The 18,144-nt window shown below is 39.3% G+C and overlaps 1 protein-coding gene across 13 annotated transcripts in view; it reads right to left on the bottom strand.

Moving 5' to 3' along the window:
* RFX3 (regulatory factor X3) overlaps positions 1-18,144 on the bottom strand; it is a 295,498-nt gene that overhangs the window by 87,551 nt on the left and 189,803 nt on the right. For 11 of the 13 annotated variants that reach the window (XM_019815721.3, XM_019815723.3, XM_023243298.2 and 8 more), the window contains one exon: positions 511-585. The exons of the other annotated variants lie outside the window; for them this stretch is intronic. In XM_019815721.3, the coding sequence (XP_019671280.2) occupies positions 511-585 (75 nt within the window). The remainder of the gene's footprint in view (positions 1-510; positions 586-18,144) is intronic. 13 annotated transcript variants of the gene reach the window in all.

Below are 18,144 nucleotides of genomic sequence, written 5' to 3'. Positions count from 1 at the left end.
CTGTTTCCTCCCACCTTATACGGCCTTACCGGTAAATAAATAATTTTCAGACAGTTTACTATTGGGTTTGGCATTAATAATCTTTTTCCACTTAAAGAATGTTACTGGTCTTACAAGTAGACACGACTGTTTCTTTGCTTCAGACCAGAAGATGCGGATTACAAGCCTTTGCTTTGAGGTAAATTAATATCAAACTAGAACACTTTAAATACTTAAAATCCCCATTAATTAATTTCCACAGGTAAATGGCAGCTTGTTATTAACTTGGAAATGTTATATCTGTACCAGAACAGTACAAAAGCCTAGTAAAGCAGTATATTGGGGGCTCTATTATTTTTAGATATCCCACTATACAAAAGAGCCATTAAGTGATACAGAGATCATAAGGGGCTGAGAAAGGAAGGTTAAGAAGCAAAATAAATAAGTAAATAAATAAAACAAGCATTTAGAAGCAAGCAACACATGCGGAACAAGCAAGAGATTAGTTTACGTGAAGAAGAGGCAACTTACATGGCTGTTGAGAAGAGAGCTTCTGTGAGTGGACAGACTGTCAGACTTTTGCAGCGTCTCAATCGCCATTTCAATCTGATAATAGATGTCATTAAAAAAAGGGCTCAAGACAAGATAGTAATAAACGGCTCACCAGAGAATTTTTGATAGATTCTTTAAAGTTCAATTTCTCCTTCAATGGTGGCTAATGAATAGCTCTCAATTAAATGTGTATTTCCCCCATCTTCCCGCCACCCCCAGAGAATAAAATAAAAATATGCACACTAATAATAAGTCTGATCACAAAAGTAAACCTTTTTTGAACATTCTGTAATTATAATCAGAATGGAGGCCTGAGGAGGAGGAACCCCAGTGGACTCTAGTTTCTAGCTATGAGGAAACAGTCTTGACTTTCAGATTCCGAGAGGTGGAGTAGTCACCACTCTCTAAACGGTATTTAATATTTGCTCTATTTTGTCATCAAAGAAAAATTACACTGCAGATCTTGTGTTTAACATGCATTAGTATTTTAATGCAAATGTACAAAGACACCCTCATTCGTGTTCAAAAGCTACTAAATCTATCCATTCCTCTCTTAACCCTGTATTAAAATTTGGACGTGGAGGGTCATTAGTATGAATAAACACTAAAATGTAATCATGGTCCCTACATTATATTTTAGGAAGTGGTGGTCAGGCAGAGCTATTAGAAATGACAGCAGAAATGGAACGTAGAAGAGAAAATAATTCAGAGTCGACAAAGAAAAGGGACAGAAACAGTTTGATTCCATGTAATCTTAGCATACCACGAGCAATCGGAACACCTTAATTAAGTAGCAGGTGCCAATAATAAATGAGATGCGCTCTTGATAACTTCATATTCAAGGATCTCTATCGCTCAGCTCCTAGCCCTAAAACACATACGGTAAATTCAGGTTCGGAACACCCTACCCTGTATTTGGTTACTGGGTTATACCAACAGTATTAACTGAAATTAAATTAAAAAAAATCACATGTGAGAAAGAAAATTGATTACATTATTTTTATTTCTACCATCTGATCAAATCAACAATTTAGTGTAAGCAGCTATAAAAAGTATTTAGTGCTTTCAAATGTAAACTGACTCATACTTCACAGCGGCTATGGAAATGAATGATGCTTTAAAATTCTAACGCACAACATCCCCCTTCACCCCGCCCCGACCAGCACAAAATCAACGGGTAGCAATGTCCATAGCAAAGTCTTTTTTCCCCCATCAATTTGCCAATTTCCTTCTGGTGGAACTTTATCCACAGAAAGTTCGGTCTCATTGATATCAACATTAAATCTAATTTTCTCCCAAACAACTTGGGAGTTTAATAGCTTTAATTTTATTTTATGCTATTTCCACAAGGTACTGGTTCTTCCTCCTGAGAGTTAATAAAATAGAATACTGACAAAAATGTTAGGTCAGAAACTATAGAAAAAAATATTTTTAAAATAGATAGAATGCTTCCTAAGATGATGCAATACAATGTTTCACTGCTAATTTTTTTTTTTTTTTAAGAACACGAAATTAAGTAACTTGGCTTCTAAAGCATTTTCCCTGCCAGGTGGAATGTTCTATTCGTAGAGTTTACCAGCATACTTGGAAATAAACTGAAGAAGGTGATATTGTACAAGTGAAAAAAGACACATGACAGAAACAGCAATGTAAATGTAATGAGTAACCAGTTTACTAAAATGTGAACCTGGAAAACTATAAAGGACCTCAGTATTGCATCTCTTACAAGGGCATCAGTAAGTGTTCTTGTTTTCAAAGAAAACACATACATACATACATTAAGAAAAAAGAAAAAAAAACAGCTGAAAAGCCTAATCCTCATGTGACATTAGATCACTTATATGAAGAATTCACTCAAAACTCCAATTTGCTAAACTGCCTACATTTCCTTTCAAGCTTGAGTGTGGGAAATTCAAGGTTAGATTTCAGTCTAGCAAATAAAAATGAAATGACCTGTGTCGTGTGGTTTTTACACGTTTAGATGAAAGGTAAAAATTATCAGGAATGTAGCTGTCATACTGGTGGAGAAACCCATGTCTGCATTTGTTTTATTAATCAGCAATTTTAATGTCTTTAGGACTGAAAGGATTGGAGGTTGCTGTTTTTTATCATTAAAAAGGGGGCATGGTAAACAAACACTTTCCGTTTCTTCCTTAAGCCGGTGAAGCTTCAGACTGCGATTATGCATGAGGTTATTTTTTGAAAAGTCAGTTCTCTGAACGAAGGTTCGAAAGGTGCCCGGTTGCAGTTCTTCCTGAACAACCATCCTTAAGGTGAGTCGCGAGTACCTCGCCTCTCTGTAGTTATCTAATGCTAGGTGACACGGGACTACTGTCTCATAATCAGATAAGAGACTATGGCAACTCTTCTGAGATCAAGGGGCGGCATGCTCCGTCTGAGACGTCCAGCCTGGAAAGACAGGCCCTCAGAGCTTTAAGCGACATTAGTGGGGTGAATGAGGCCAAGAGACTCCCTGTGGGAAAGAGCAGGTAAGAAACCGCTGTCCAACGCAGCCAGTCTGGGCATGTGACTCCCTAAAAAGTCTGGAAGACAAAGAAGATCCTTATCAACATACTAGGGACTATTTCAGACCCGCCAGCTTCAGCAGCTAAAACAGGACTCCCGTGAGAGTGGGAATGTACTCTGGGGGTGGTTCTCGGCCAGAGATAGGAAACTCTGGTCCAGTTCAACTGCAGACATACTTTCAGAAATGGGAGAAGAGGACTGTGCACCGTGTTCAGACAGGCTGCTGAAACATCAGAAGGATGGCAGGCTTCTGGTGTGGAAAAGCCAGGAAAATCAATGAGGTGCTCTCCAGCCCTGGGAATCGTATGTGGTCCCAAAGCCTCAGATGCAGCCCAGAGACAGAATGCCTGGCCAAGTCCCAAGAGTCACAGCTCAGGGAATGAGAACTTCCTACCCCCACATGCCAGGTTGCTTTCTGACCACACGTTAGCTGGAAGATACAGAGACCTCTTTCCATTGTGTCATGTGACAAGGTATTATGGAGCGTAGTGTGAAAAATCAGACCCGCTTGGAACAACTTGCCGAGACAGTCATTTCCAGTGAAGCCTATTCAGAGAAATCAGACTTCATCAGAGAGCGACAGGGACTTCCATGAGTTTTGCTGTCAGCGAAGCTGAATTTGGGTGAAGAAAGAGGAAAGGGACCCTAGCTGCTATAAAAAAAAAATCATTTGGGGCGCCTGGATGGCTCAGTCGGTTAGGCGGCCGACTTCGGCTCAGGTCACGATCTCGCAGTCCGTGAGTTCGAGCCCCGCGTCGGGCTCTCTGCTGACAGCTCGGAGCCTGGAGCCTGTTTCGGATTCTGTGTCTCCTTCTCTCTGACCCTCCCCCGTTCATGCTCTGTCTCTGTCTCAAAAATAAATAAACTTAAAAAAAAAAAATCATTTGGGATTGGGTCACATTCCCATTTAGGAACTGGGGAAGTAAAGTGAATAGAGGTATAACACTCAGCTTCCCCAACCAAACGTTGAATTCTCAAAAGACGGAATCCCAGGGAGCAGAGTAAGTGGGGTTCCTTCACTTGGGCACATGGCTCTCCACCCTTGCCCAGCGTGCTAGTTGGAGACTATACCAACTACTTTCCTTCTGGTATAGAATGTGGCATGACCACAGGGCAGGAAACAGACTTTAATTCTCGTGTGATGGATTTAAGAAGGAAAAACAAGCGTGGACTCTGTAAGGGAGGGGACACCCCTATTATTTTGAGAGTATAGCAAATAGGCACAATCTGTGGCAGTCTGTGCCAGAGAAGGAAATCTTTCCTGATTTCTCAGGAATCAGGAGCAGAAATTCGGAAGAGGCCAGAGAGGTGCTGTATTTCATATCCAGGAGAGGAAAACAAACAAACAAACCCACAAAACCTCAGCGGCGCTCCTACAAAAAGAGAGCAAACCCTCGAAGAAGGACACCTGTTACCTGATGGGGGGATAGATACACAGCATGAGAGACGTGTGGCCTTAAGCCCAGGCGGCAAACTCTATTCCAGTCACTTTAGTGCTAATGTCCTTGTTGGAATCAAGGACAGGTGCAGAGTCTCCAAGCAGCCGGGGATACCTTGAGGCTTGTGCCATACCCAGCCAAGAATCAGTGTCCCCAAAAAGGACTTCAGAGGAAAGTCCCACCCAAGCCCTTAGGAAAGGAGAATGGGAGAGGGAAGAGGGGTCAGAGAGTATCTGGAGGTCCAGGAGATACTTTGTTTGTATCCTTTTTTCCCAAGCTCAAAGAAGGGATCAATATTGTACTGTTTTTTCCCTAAGGCAGCAAATACTTATAAAGATAAAATTGAAATCGGGAAAAAAAAAACACATTTTATCCGTTATTTATAATTCCCCATTATTACTTACAATTGGTATTTATAATTTCCCGTGATTTTCTATTATGGATGGCCCCTTACTATTATAGGATTGCCCCTTGTTTTGCAAAGTTGCTCCCAGCCTCAGGGGTCGAGAGATTTACAGAAGATGGGGACCTGGGAAGACGGAGGTCAACGTTCACCTCACATGCAGGAAGAATGGGCCGACTGTGGAGGGCAAGGTGGTGCAAAGAGGCTTCGCGTGACTGTGCTCTGGAGAGCGTGGGGCTAAATCCTCACCTTCTGCCCCTAAAAGTGTTCAGTAAACTCTAGGCCACTCGCAGATACTGTGGGTACAAGTAATCAAGGCTGGCTGGAGCACAGGGTCCACTTAGGGGCGGGTGATAATGTCAAAAAGGTATAAACCGCCGTTTGAAATGCAGCCAAATGAGAAGAAATGAGTCTTTTGCATGAGTTACACGGGGCTAGAGAGAGGCTCCCCGGACATGTGATTTTTTATACCCATTTATGAATGCGTATGCAATGGGTCAAACAGAGTATCACATATGTGGACAATTAGGACTTTCTCTTAACGTAAATATCAACCAGTCAGTCATTCCATTACATGCTAATAAAGCTGAAGGAAAAAGAATAATTCTGTCACCTTATTCATTGTCTTCATAGGTCAAGGCACATTCTCTTGACTCTGAAATGGCTTTTTAATCTATTTTAAAGACTAAAGGTCAAGATTGATATATTCAACCGCCACTATAATTAAAATTGGTCTCTTGGTAGAAACTATTTCCTTTCCAGAACTGTGAAAGAAAGGGATTTAAAAATAGAAGTAATATTATAATGCTTTCTGGTTTATAAAACTTTTTTTTTTTTTACATTAATTCTCGTCTGATCTTCGTAGCAACTTTGTGAAACCAGAAAGACAAGGAGTATCATCTCCTTTTCACAGATTAGAACACTGAGGCTCTCTGGGATTGAGGGACTTTCTTGCAATTACTTAGATGTTAAGTAGAAGACTGGAATACAAGACTCATTCCTCTAAATTCACTATCCGTTCCATTTTACGTAAATATAACATAAATATAAATCATGTGGGAATTAAACCAAAATATCAAAGGTATCAAATGAAACTATCTTCTGCAGAGTAGCCTGTAAAATTAAAATTTGCTAAATGGTTTACTGCTAACAAACAAGACTGACTTCCTAAAAGGAAAAGGGTTTAAATATGATTGAGAAGTATTACTTGAAAATGATTTCAAAATGACCAAGTTAAAGGCAACAAGTTTTAAATGGATGGTTACATTTTAATCATCATAAACGTAGTTGTCTTGCATGTATAATAATTGTATTTTCTTGTCAATATAGTTTACTCTGTTAACCTCACCAATCAACACTTAGAGAAACAGCATTTTTGTTTCTGTGTCAAAGATTGGTAAACTCTCTAGAGAAACCCAATGAGGAGCACACTGAAGCCTGGAAATTTCCAGGGGCATCTGGGTGGCTCAGTCGGTTAAGCGTCTGACTTCGGCTCAGGTCAGGATCTCACAATTCGTGGGTTCCAGCCCCGTGCCGGGCTCTGCGCTGACAGCTGAAAGCCTGGAGCCTGGAGCTCTCTCCCTGCTCCTCCCCTGCTCATGCTGTCTGTCTCTGTCTCTCAAAAATAAATAAATTAAAAAATCAAGACTGGAGATTTCCTTTGGGGTAATTCCTCCCCTGAACTCTAAGACTTCACATTTTGTTTGCATCTGAAATTAAGTAAGGCAGAAATATTTCTACTTGGTGGCCTTTGTCCAGAAAAGGTATGTGTGACTGCTAACATGACACAAAGCCACCACCTTCACGCCTGTTGGAAATGACATCCTCCTGCTGTATACAGGTAGGGGGGTGGGGGGGGGGCGGGCAGTTTCCTACAGGAAGCACTTCAGCCAGCAGAATCAAAGGGAAGAACACTTTCACTTGGTATCTAGTCTATACGATCACTCCAACACAGGGGTTTTCAAAGTGTGGCCCTGGACACCGGTTAGAAATGCACAACAACCACACCACACCTGAACACAAAACAACGGAGACTGCGGCCAGGTCTCTCATACAGGTACCACCACGGCTCTGCTCTCCTCTTCAATTTGCCCAAAGCTGTGCTTTGCGGAATGTAAGGTGCAATCCACCAGCGGGTTATGGTGTCAAATATGTGGGTCCTGGTCAGCAGTTTTCAAAAATTAATGAAATCCAAGAGAGTAGGAACTCATCAGGAGTCCCTGCCCAGAGCATGGGTAAGAACCGTTTTGTGGAACTTTGGTTTCAGTCACTGGTCTACGAATGATATGTGCACATAGGTAATATATGTGTGCACATACAGATGTGTACTCAGGAATGTATGTGTGTGTGAGCACCAGGCCACAGTATAACAGTATTTCTTATCGTGGGTTGTGATCCCAAAACTTTGAATGCTCTGCACTAACCAGGTGAATCAGTTCCCTGCGGGTCACTGGATCCCTTCTTCTAAGCATCTAGAGATGTCTCTTGGGCCCAGGAGGCCTGGGAAGTTAGACAGTAATGCTCTGACTAAAATACCGCTCCCTTGGCTGTATATTTAGGCGGTACAGAAATCAAAATGTAAATATGTCACACCAAAGCAACGTTCACAAGAAGCTTCACTCTGACAGAGTCAGGACATGTTGTTCTTTTAAGGCTTAAAAAAAAAGTCAAAAATGCCCAGACGACACTCCTAGCCAGCTTTGGTTTGCATCTCCTCTTAAACCAGAAAGTGGCTCAAGATGAAACCTCAATCGTACACACTGAGCATTTAGCGCCAAGAGGTTCCAAGTCTTGTAAATGTCTCAAAAATCTTCTCTATCCACATAATTTTATGACATTGAGAGAACAATTTTAAATTGTTACGCTTTCAACATGAAGTTCTGGCAGTTTTGTACCACCTGAAGCTGTTCTGAAATATTTATGAGAAAAAAAAACCATTTGGATAAAAAAAATTGCATAAATTGAATGTGTTCTGAGAATATTTGATTTAAGTTGGTGGATTGAGACCAAGAGTGTTGTTTTGGTTCCTCTGATCATTCTGTACAGCCCACATCCCTCCACCCTCACCAGGACCCAAAAGACTGGCATTATCAGTGCCTGACAATAAAACTATTTTCTTTTTTTTTTTTTAATTTTTTTTAATGTTTGTTTTTTTATTTTTGAGACACAGAGAGACAGAGCATGAGCGGGGGAGGGTCAGAGAGAGAGGGAGACACAGAATCAGAAGCAGGCCCCAGGCTCTGAGCTGTCAACACAGAGCCCGACGCGGGGCTCGAACTCACGGACCGTGAGATCATGACCTGAGCCGAAGTCGGATGCTTAACCGACCAAGCCACCCAGGTGCCCCTAAAACTATTTTCTAAGACATCTATTCCATAAGCACTCAGGGCTAGAATTACCCTCCCGGAACCTGCTGGGTTAGAATTCAGGGATAGGATTCAAGGCCAAGTTTATATTTGCAAATGCATAAATGAGATTTCCAATCTGCCCTTTGCAGACTATTCTCGGTATTAAGAACGTTTTTTACATTGTATTCAGCCTATATGATCACTAAAACAGAGAATTTCTCAAAGTGTGGTCCTGGATCTGAGTCATCTGAGCGCCGGTAAAAAATGCAAATCGTGGGCCCTTCCCCACATGGAGTCAAAAGCCCTGGGGAAGGGTTCCAGTGATGTCTTTAACAAATGGTCTAGAGAATGCACTCTCAAGTTGGAGGAACACTGCATTAAAATATTCCCCCCCAATTTTTTTTCTTTACCAGGGTCAGACTGCAGCAAGCAGCAAGGTGATGGGCATCCCTACAATGGTGCTGGTTAACCCTATTAAAGAGTGACTTTGAAGTCTAAGTATTATTTGGAGTTTTGTTTCTCTCTTCGTTCTCTTCCTACCCAGTACAATCCAACCCAACCTTTAGGCAGTTTTGCAATTTATATATTAGCAACAGAATCAGAAGGTAATCAGAATTTTGGTGAATCTAAAATTCATCAATTTAAAACACATCAACGATTTTGTGATTTAAAAAATAATGTGGTGAGAGAGAAGATAAAAGTCCTCACTGAAAAGAAGTTTGTGGATTTCCATTTTTGCCTTTGAGGATTAAGTAGCTTTCTGGTAGACCAGAACTGGCTCCAGTACCCGTCCGGTAGAAGCAGAGAGCCTGGTCCACAGGGAGAGCTCAATAAATGGGTAAATGAGTGATTAAAGAAAATAATCAAGACACGAATAGAAACACAATACATTTACTTTCGCTCCAAAATCCTGTGTAAGAATAGATCCAAGATTCTTTACTAAATGCAATGACAGTTGCCATTTTGCGAATTTCCAACAGTCTTAATAAAGGACGACTTTTTCTGAAGCCTAGGAACAAGGTTTAATTTGAGTTGTGACACCTCATGGACAATCTTTACACGGGGCACATGAAGAAAGGGTTGTGTCGGTTACACGTATTTGGGGGACATGACCAAATAGATACGCTTAATCATCAAGGACTTGCGTGAAATTTTTGCAAATCATAAATCACTTTTTTTTTTAATGGATAATGTATTCACATGCCTCCATGTGTGTTTTTTTCTTCATGCATTCTTCTGGAGATATCTTTGTGCTTATATAAGCATATGCAAATACAGGTTTCTATTTAAACACACGTAACCTCTTGCTTTTTTCCTTTTATAATACGGAGATCTTTTCATCTCTCTATATCTAAATCTATGTATGTTTCTCCCTATTCATGTAAGTACATACACTTACTTCCTCATTCTTGACCGGCTGTAGAAAATCCCACTGAATGAAGAAAAAGGCACCAAAACATATTTACCTAGCTTCCTGCTGATGGGTTAGTTAAGCCTTTTCCCAATTTTTCTATTATAAAGAACCCTCAGTGGAATACGGCTGTTTATGCATTTTATATATGGAAGAGTATCACAGGTAGGATAAATTACTAGAAGTACACAGTACACTCTGGGGGTTAAAGGACATGTGTGTTGTCAACTTTTATACAAATGTCCACACTGCTTTCCAATCCTGTGCCAGTCTAGATTCCTACCAGTAGGGCGGGAGAGGTCTGGGTTCTCTCTACCCACGGTAAGGCTTACTGACTCTCCTGGCTCTACCTGCGTGAAACATAAACGACAGTCTCTTTGGGGGGGTTATTTTCCATCTCCTTCTACGGGGACTGCTCGTTCATATACTCTCCCCATTTCTTGGTCTTTTTATTTTTCTGAGGGGTTTATAAGAGTGGTCTGTATATGAAACAGATCAGTTCTTCAGATGTAATGTCTCTGAACTTTATGCCCAGTTGTTCTTGCCCCGTTGCCTTTGTTTACTGTGGTTTCGGGCACGTGGAATGTTTTCACTTTTATGTAGCAGATTTTATCGAGATACTCTTTGTAGCTTCTGAATTTCACATCAGCTTCACTACTACAAAAAGATAATCATAAGATGCGTGCTTCCATCCAAGCGCAATTAATTTTTGCATAAGGAGTTAAGGTACGGAACCAACCCAATCTTCTCTCCTAGTTATCCAGTTGTCCCAAATATCATTTATTGATAGTCCATCATTTCTCCACTGACAGGCAGTGTGACCTTTATCATATACTATATTCCTCCATACATTTGACCTGTTTATGGTCTTTAGTCCAGCACTGGGCTAGACTGATCCAGTCATGTGCTGACCATTCTGCCTTAATTATTATAATTTTATAATATGTTTGAATCCCACTGTAGGGCTGTTAACATTATTCTCCAGTATTTCTCTTTTTACAAAATTCCCTTCGCTATTCTTACATGTTTATTTATATAAACACGTCTTTCTCATAAACAGAGAAGGACCTATTGGTATTTTGATTGGGATCATACTGAAATATTAAAATTAACAGGATTCAAAATGTTTGATGCTGAAACTTCTTTTTAATTATTCGAACTTCTTTTTGTGCCCCTCAGGAACATAGAGAGTTTTATTAAGCTGGATCTTTTTTAAAAAATTTTTTAATGTTTATTTATTTTTGACAGAGAGAGAGAGAGAGTGACAGAACATGAGGGGGGAGGGGCAGAGAGAGGGAGACACAGAATCTGAAGCAGGCTCCACGCTCTGAGCCATCAGCACAGAGCCGAACGTGGGGCTCGAACTCACTGACCATGAGATCATGACCTGAGCTGAAGTCAGACACTCAACCAACTGAGCCACCCACGTGCCCCATATTAAGCTGGATCTTATACAAATATTGTTCATTTACTGCCTGGTATATTTTAAACTTATTATAAATGAGATCTTTGCTTTCATAATATTTTCTAATTGCTGTTATTTGTTTCTAGAAACCATACTGATCTCATTGAATATGAATTTTACTAAATTCTCTTATTATAGTTTTTCATTTGGTCTCTAGGGTTTTTAGCAGGTATATAATCATATCATCTGCAATGCTAACCTCCTTATCTCCTTTGAATTTTCATATTTTCTTTTTCTTCTCTAACTACATCTTTCTTGTAATTTTGAAAGCACGGTTAAAAAACTCCCATCTTCCTTTCCTACAAGGCAGATGGGAAAGGTACTGAAACTTATAATGAGTAAATTTAAAATAAATGTGTACAATTATTTCTAACTTTCTACAGTTAGATTACAAAACTCCTAGCCAGTGAAATTTATGGGTACCGACAATTATAACCAAATGCAGTAGCTAGATTTTAAAAGAAGCCATATAATTCTGTGGCCAATAAAAACAACTACAGTTATGCATGCTGAGAAAGTGGTAATCAAATCACATGCTTTTGTAGGATAAATTGATAAACATGGGAACATGGAGAAATTCTCTCTCATTTGAAAACTGGTAATTGAGGGGCGCCTGGGTGGCGCAGTCGGTTAAGCGTCCGACTTCAGCCAGGTCACGATCTCGCGGTCCATGAGTTTGAGCCCTGCGTCAGGCTCTGGGCTGATGGCTCAGAGCCTGGAGCCTGTTTCTGATTCTGTGTCTCCCTCTCTCTCTGCCCCTCCCCCGTTCATGCTCTGTCTCTCTCTGTCGCAAAAATAAATAAACATTGAAAAAAAAAAAGAAAAGTGGTAATTGGTCATACGTATTGTGTTGTAATTTCCCTCATTAAACGAAAAGACATGGGCCAGTGGAAGAGGAAGTGTGAAAATTTTATGGGTCTAACTACCCTACACTGCAATACTGGATATTTACCAAAAAATACAAAAAAACAAAACAAAACACTAATTCAAAGAGATACACGCACCCCTATGTTTATTGCGCCATTATCTACGATAGCCAAGATATGGAAGAAGCCCAAGTGTCCACTGATAGATGAATGGATTAAAAAGATGAGGTATGTATAAGCAATGGAATATTACTCAGCCACAAAAAGGGACAAAATCTCGCCATGGGCAACAACATGGATGGAGCTCGAGAGTATAAGCGAAAGAAGTCAGACTGAGAAAGACAAATACCCTATGATTTCACTCAGATGTGGAATTTAAGACAAAAAACAAGCAAAGGGGGAAAGAAAGAGAAACAAGCCAAGAAACAGACTCTTAACTATAGAGAACAAAGTGATGGTCACCGGAGGGGAGGTGGGTGGGGGAGGGGTGAAATAGGTGATGGGGATTAAGGAGGGCACCTGCTGTGATAGGCACCAGATGTATGGAACTGGAGAATCACCATGTTGTATACGTGAAACTAACGTAATATTGTAGGCTAACTATACTGGAATTAAAATTAAAACTTAATAAAAAAAAACTTTATGGGTCTCATGATTCATATGTAACTCACAGACTACAGTGTACTTTAATTACCACCAATACGTTTCATATTTTATTTGGATTGCCTGGTCTTCAGGAGTGAAACATGTTTTTTTTTCTTCCTTCAAACTCTAGAGTAGTTTCGAACTAATAAATTAATTTGAAATTTCACTTATAAATACAAGGGTAAAGCAAAAGTTACTTATTCCTCTATTTGTAAGAATTTGCAAATATCATTAAACCTTCCTAATTGCACAGTTGTAAGATTGGCCCTACATCGGGCTCTGTGCTGACAGCACAGAGCCTGCTTGGGATCCTCTCTCTCCCTCTCTCTCCCCACCCCTTTCCTGCTCACGCTCTCCCTTTCTCTCACAAAATAAATAAATTCATTTTTTTAAAAAAAAAACCTTCCTAATCTTGATTTCACATGAAATAGAATCTAGCCATCTCTCACAGGTTACGTAACAGACCTGTGTTCTGAAATGCTGTTTCTCTAGGAAATAGCTAAAAATAAAAATAATTCATTCTATTTGTGCTTTAGAAATGGAAGGGAATCCATCAGCTAGGCTCAGGAGAGGCTGAAGGCCCCTGTCATTCTGTTTGTCTTAACCTTCTAGTTTATCAAGATTTCTAGGAGTGGAATGTCTTACAGCCTTAACCGTAAAATTACTGCCTCCAGATCTTATCAGCCTCAAGGCTGGAGTGGAGTGGAACTGACTGACGGCTGAATGGAATTTAGATGAAGCGATGGAGACCACCAGTCACTCAAAGTCCCATTTTATTAAGTGCTTCGAAAATGAGGTCCCAGAACCTTCAGTCAATTTAGGATTTAGTACAGGAAGCAGAAGATTCACGGTACTCTCTCTGAGGAGGTTCACGTGGGGGTTCAAGTTGGCCTAGAGAAAACACGGCACAGGAAAACAGAAAATGCTATGATCATAATGGACATACAGGCTTCTACCAAGATAAGTGGAGTGCTTTCTTTCTGTGTTTTTGTCATTGGGATTGCCTGGAAGACTAAAAAAATCATTTAAAATAGAAATTATTATGTCTGTAATACATGAAATATGATATATAAAATAACTGATGCATGCATAATTTATGCACGCTTTTAAATTAAAAGATTTTTCTTCCAAGCATATCTTTATATATGATAATTAAACTTGGGGCACCTGGGTGGCTCAGCTGGTGAAGCGTCTGACTTTGACTCAGGTCGTGATCTCGCAGTCCAGAGAGCCCCAGAGCCCTATCAGTTTGTTCTCTATAGTTAAGAGTCTGTTTCTCGATTTGTTTCTCTTTTTCCCCCTTTGCTTGTTTTTTGTCTTAAATTCCACATCTGAGTGAAATCATATGGTATTTATCTTTCTCAAATTTCTTGAGCCCAACGTCGGGCTCTGTGCTGACAGCTCAGAGCTTGGAGCCTGCTTCCGATTCTGTCTCCCTCTCTCTCTGCCCTTCCCCCACTCACACTCTGTCTCTGTCTCTCAAAAATAAATAAACGTTAAAAAACTTAAAATTAAAATGAATACTCAAAGAACTTGATGCACTCGTTGCCTCCAAGGAAAAACCCTGCAGAACAGATCAGGAGACCACCTCATCATGCACACTCCTAGATCTTTTGAGCTGTGCTACTTAAAAATATGTAGCTAATGCATATACAAAATTAATAAAAACCAAAGGAACAAGAAGGGCAAAAGCATTTTCTGGAGGCACTAAACATATTCATTTGTCTTTAAGTCATCACTGTACCCAACATGGGGCTCAAACTTACAACCCCAAGATAGAGAGTTATTCGCTCTACCAACTGAGCCAGCCAGGCACCCCATTCATTCATCTTTTTAGAAAAAAAAATTCTCTTACATAAAATCCATGAACATGTAAACCCAAAAATAAAGGAAAAAAGCATCTATAACTCTTAAGCAAATTCTTAACTTTCTATAAATTATATAAGCTAGACCAGACTTTTGTTTATATAGCGTCAGATGGACATTCAAATTTTCTTCCAGATAAATCAAAGAAATTAGGATATTTTACATTAATCAAAGGAAGGAGAGGTATGAACAATATTAGTTTCAATACATTTTCCTTGTGCCTTTTGGTGGGATCTACTTTTAGCAAGAGGCATTTAACATATATAATTACTAAATGTATATATAGAAAGGTATAAAAATTAGCTTTCATATCACAGTCTAAAAAATGATTAATGTAATCTTATTTAGTTAACAAGAAGAGAAAAAAAAACCCTCCATAAATAACCATCTAATTATAAGAACACAAATGTTATTTTATAGAGAAGTGAGTAAATAAAGCTTCTTAAATTGCTAATTATTATAAAGTCTGGGATAACTATGTTGTGATGAGCACAAAAATATCACTAACTACAATCACAAGCTTCTGAGCCTCAAACGCAAATTGGGCTCAGGTTCCAAAATTCTAAAAATTCTACAAATGGTATGGTTATACAGAAAAACAATGAAGAAAAATCACAGTTTTAAATGGATAAAGACATACAAGGAAACATCATGGTGATGCGGTTAGGAGAAAGGTCAAAGTATATGACGAGCTAGAGCCGTGACTGAAGCTAAGACTTCTGCCATAATGTCCATGGGCACTGACATATTAACAATAAATAGATCCCTGGAATGATTAGTTTTATAAAATGTAAACCATTTATTCAGGTAGCAGCTTAGCTGAACTCACATCCAGTGATGTTCCAATAAAAATGCTCATTCTTTTGACAATTACTTAATACTAGCAGTAGGAAATGCCTATTAAATGTGTGTATACACGTTTATGTAAGTAAAAACATATATACCTATTATATAAAGTTTATACACATGGACTCCACTGACCAAGTGAAAAAAAATACAGTAAGTAAAAGGAGAAGTAGTATTTTGGCCAAATCTGAATATCAGTGGTTTATACCATAATACATTCATAAAATAAAACTATATTTGTTACTATCATCATCTTTTAGAAAATTCTGATATTTCTACGTAACTTGAAATCTGGACATTTTTACAATGCAGGGATCAAATACGAAAACATGTTATATAAAATATTTTTTCACTTAAAGGTATGAAACTAAAGGAAATCATATGCTCAAAAGCAAATTCTCTGTTAATGATGCAGAGAGCCTTCTAGTAGAAGACAGACGGTTGTATACTGAGACTAGGTCAGAAAATATTTCAAGTGCTATTTCTTTATTTTTCTTAGTAACGGCATCGATGTAAAATGATCTTTTCGTTCCCATTGGCATATCCTAGGAACTGGTTTGCACATTGGAGTAAACCTTCCTTTGATTCAGAAGTTATTCCTACTAAATTCAGATAGAAGTATTTCTGTATAGACTGAGGCCAGATGTAAGAGAGTGAAGGCAATGATTCTGAGAACTGGAGCAGGAAACCTTGCTACCCATAAACCGAGTAAAGGTTTGTGTTGTTCCCAAGAGCTCAAACTAGCTCCGCATCAACCAAATTAACTGACTACATATTCCACGTATTATAGCCTCTTAAGGAACAGCCCAACTGACTATTTCCCAGGAGGGAATTCTGACCACAGCAAAGGCTACTGCTACCTGGTCGGCTGTGTTAGGCATGCCACAGGTGATAGGCTGAACTCTATAGAACAGCCAGAGAAAGAAACTTCAATGGCACAGCCCCGCTCAATGTTTGAAAGAAATGCCTTGAGTCTTGGCCAACAAGTTGTTAGAGATTGTGCTCACGCACATTCTTTGTTTGGGTGTGCAGAGAATGAAAAAGCTACGTGAAAATCAGTAAATTCCCTTTAAGGACATGGGCTCTCTCAAAAAATCTTGAGTTCTAGGAGTCTAAACAATCAGAAGCCACACATTTTCTAACGTTTGGCAAAAGGAGAATGGTAGAAAATCTTAAATAGGTTTCACGGCCCTTCAACTTTGTTAGCTTTACTACAGTAACAGATGTGAAACTGTGCACACAGCTGTGAATGATGGAGATGAAGATATTCAGGACTATGGGGGGGGGGGTCTAAATCAAATATAAATCTTGGTCATAAATGTAAGATAATACAATAAACACTAGCAGATGTATATTTAGACAGTATGTATCCATCACAGGACACTGTCACATGTGCTTTGAGGAGGCACCTTATGAGTTTTCCGTGCAAAAGCCATCTTTTTATTTCACTTTTTTACTCCTTTTGCTAAAAAGGAAATTTTCTTGTAAAAGAAGAAAACAAGCTACCAAAGAACATCCTTAAATATTACCCTTAAACATTAATTTGGTGAGAATAAATTAATATACACAATTAACACTGTGAATTGACTATTTTTTTTTAAAGAGGTTTCCACTATTCCCGGTGATTATAATCCAGTTATTTTAAGGGTTAGTTTAATTTACCAATTAAGATAATAAAAATCACACACCAAATCTGTGTGATGGATAACTTAAGGAGCGATGCCACTTCTCATGGTCTACGTAGAAAACCAACAAAACAAAACCTGTAAGACTTCCTTCGTTACGTTTGCACCTGTATCGCCACGACCCAGGATAATCAATTTCATTAACTCAGCGATAACGCTCGTACATTTAGTAAACCCCCATCAAGTGGATGAAGATGTTTAACAGCGAGGCTGCCTTCAGTGTGAAGGCAAGCAGGAGAGCCAGGAGAAGGATTGGGGATGGACAGATGGTACGCCAGCATGGGAGAGGGCGATGAAAGCAAAGTGGAAAGAACTCTTTCTCCCCATTCGTCAGTCTTCCTAAGGCCTTGATAAATGACAAGTGTTTCTCTTTCCACTGAAAATGACTTTTCTGGGGGGCCCTTATCAGGCGCGCTATAAAGTACCGGCACCTAATCTACCTCTTTTCCTTTAATGGTCAAGGTGGAGTTACTTTTACATCTAGAACATTTTACAATTCCTTTGTAAATATTACGATTTTTAAAGCTGGGAGGAAATTAGGAAATCACTCGGTTTAACTAAGCCCTTGTTTTGCTGCGAGGGGAACTGAGGTCCAGAGAAGCCATGATTGCGTCCCTAATCTACACAAATATCCTGGCGTGACAAAAAAAGTTTGGGAATGCCACATTTAGTGTTATTGAAAGCAAGAGACGAACACACATAAGAAATGCTTCACAACACAAAGAAAAAAAGTACAAAAAAGAGCCCTCCCTCAGAATGGCTAGGTCATCTTGTTCTGATGTTAGCAGGAAACGGTAAATTAAATATAATGGGCTTTAAGAAACGGAGTAGGGAAAAGGTACTAAATGATGAAAAGTATGAACACTTGTATTGATTACCAACCCAAAAATTACGTACAAAATACTTACCAAGTACATATTACATCTCGAGGAAAATCCATAAAATGAGAGCTATAAAGCCTCTCGTAATTATTTTCTACCAAATGTGTTTCTATCTCTGTTTCGTTGTAAGAACAAAACACACGGTAAGATCACGAAATGCACTGAATTCAAATCCCCAGCTCCCCTTTACATGAGGCACCTATGAGCTCAATGCCATTGCCACTTCCTCCAGG

The sequence above is a fragment of the Felis catus genome, chromosome D4 (assembly GCF_018350175.1).
Source record: "Felis catus isolate Fca126 chromosome D4, F.catus_Fca126_mat1.0, whole genome shotgun sequence".
Taxonomy (NCBI): domain Eukaryota; kingdom Metazoa; phylum Chordata; class Mammalia; order Carnivora; family Felidae; genus Felis; species Felis catus.
The sequence above is the reverse complement of the archived record's forward strand: the minus strand, read 5'-3'. Positions and strand labels throughout refer to the sequence as shown.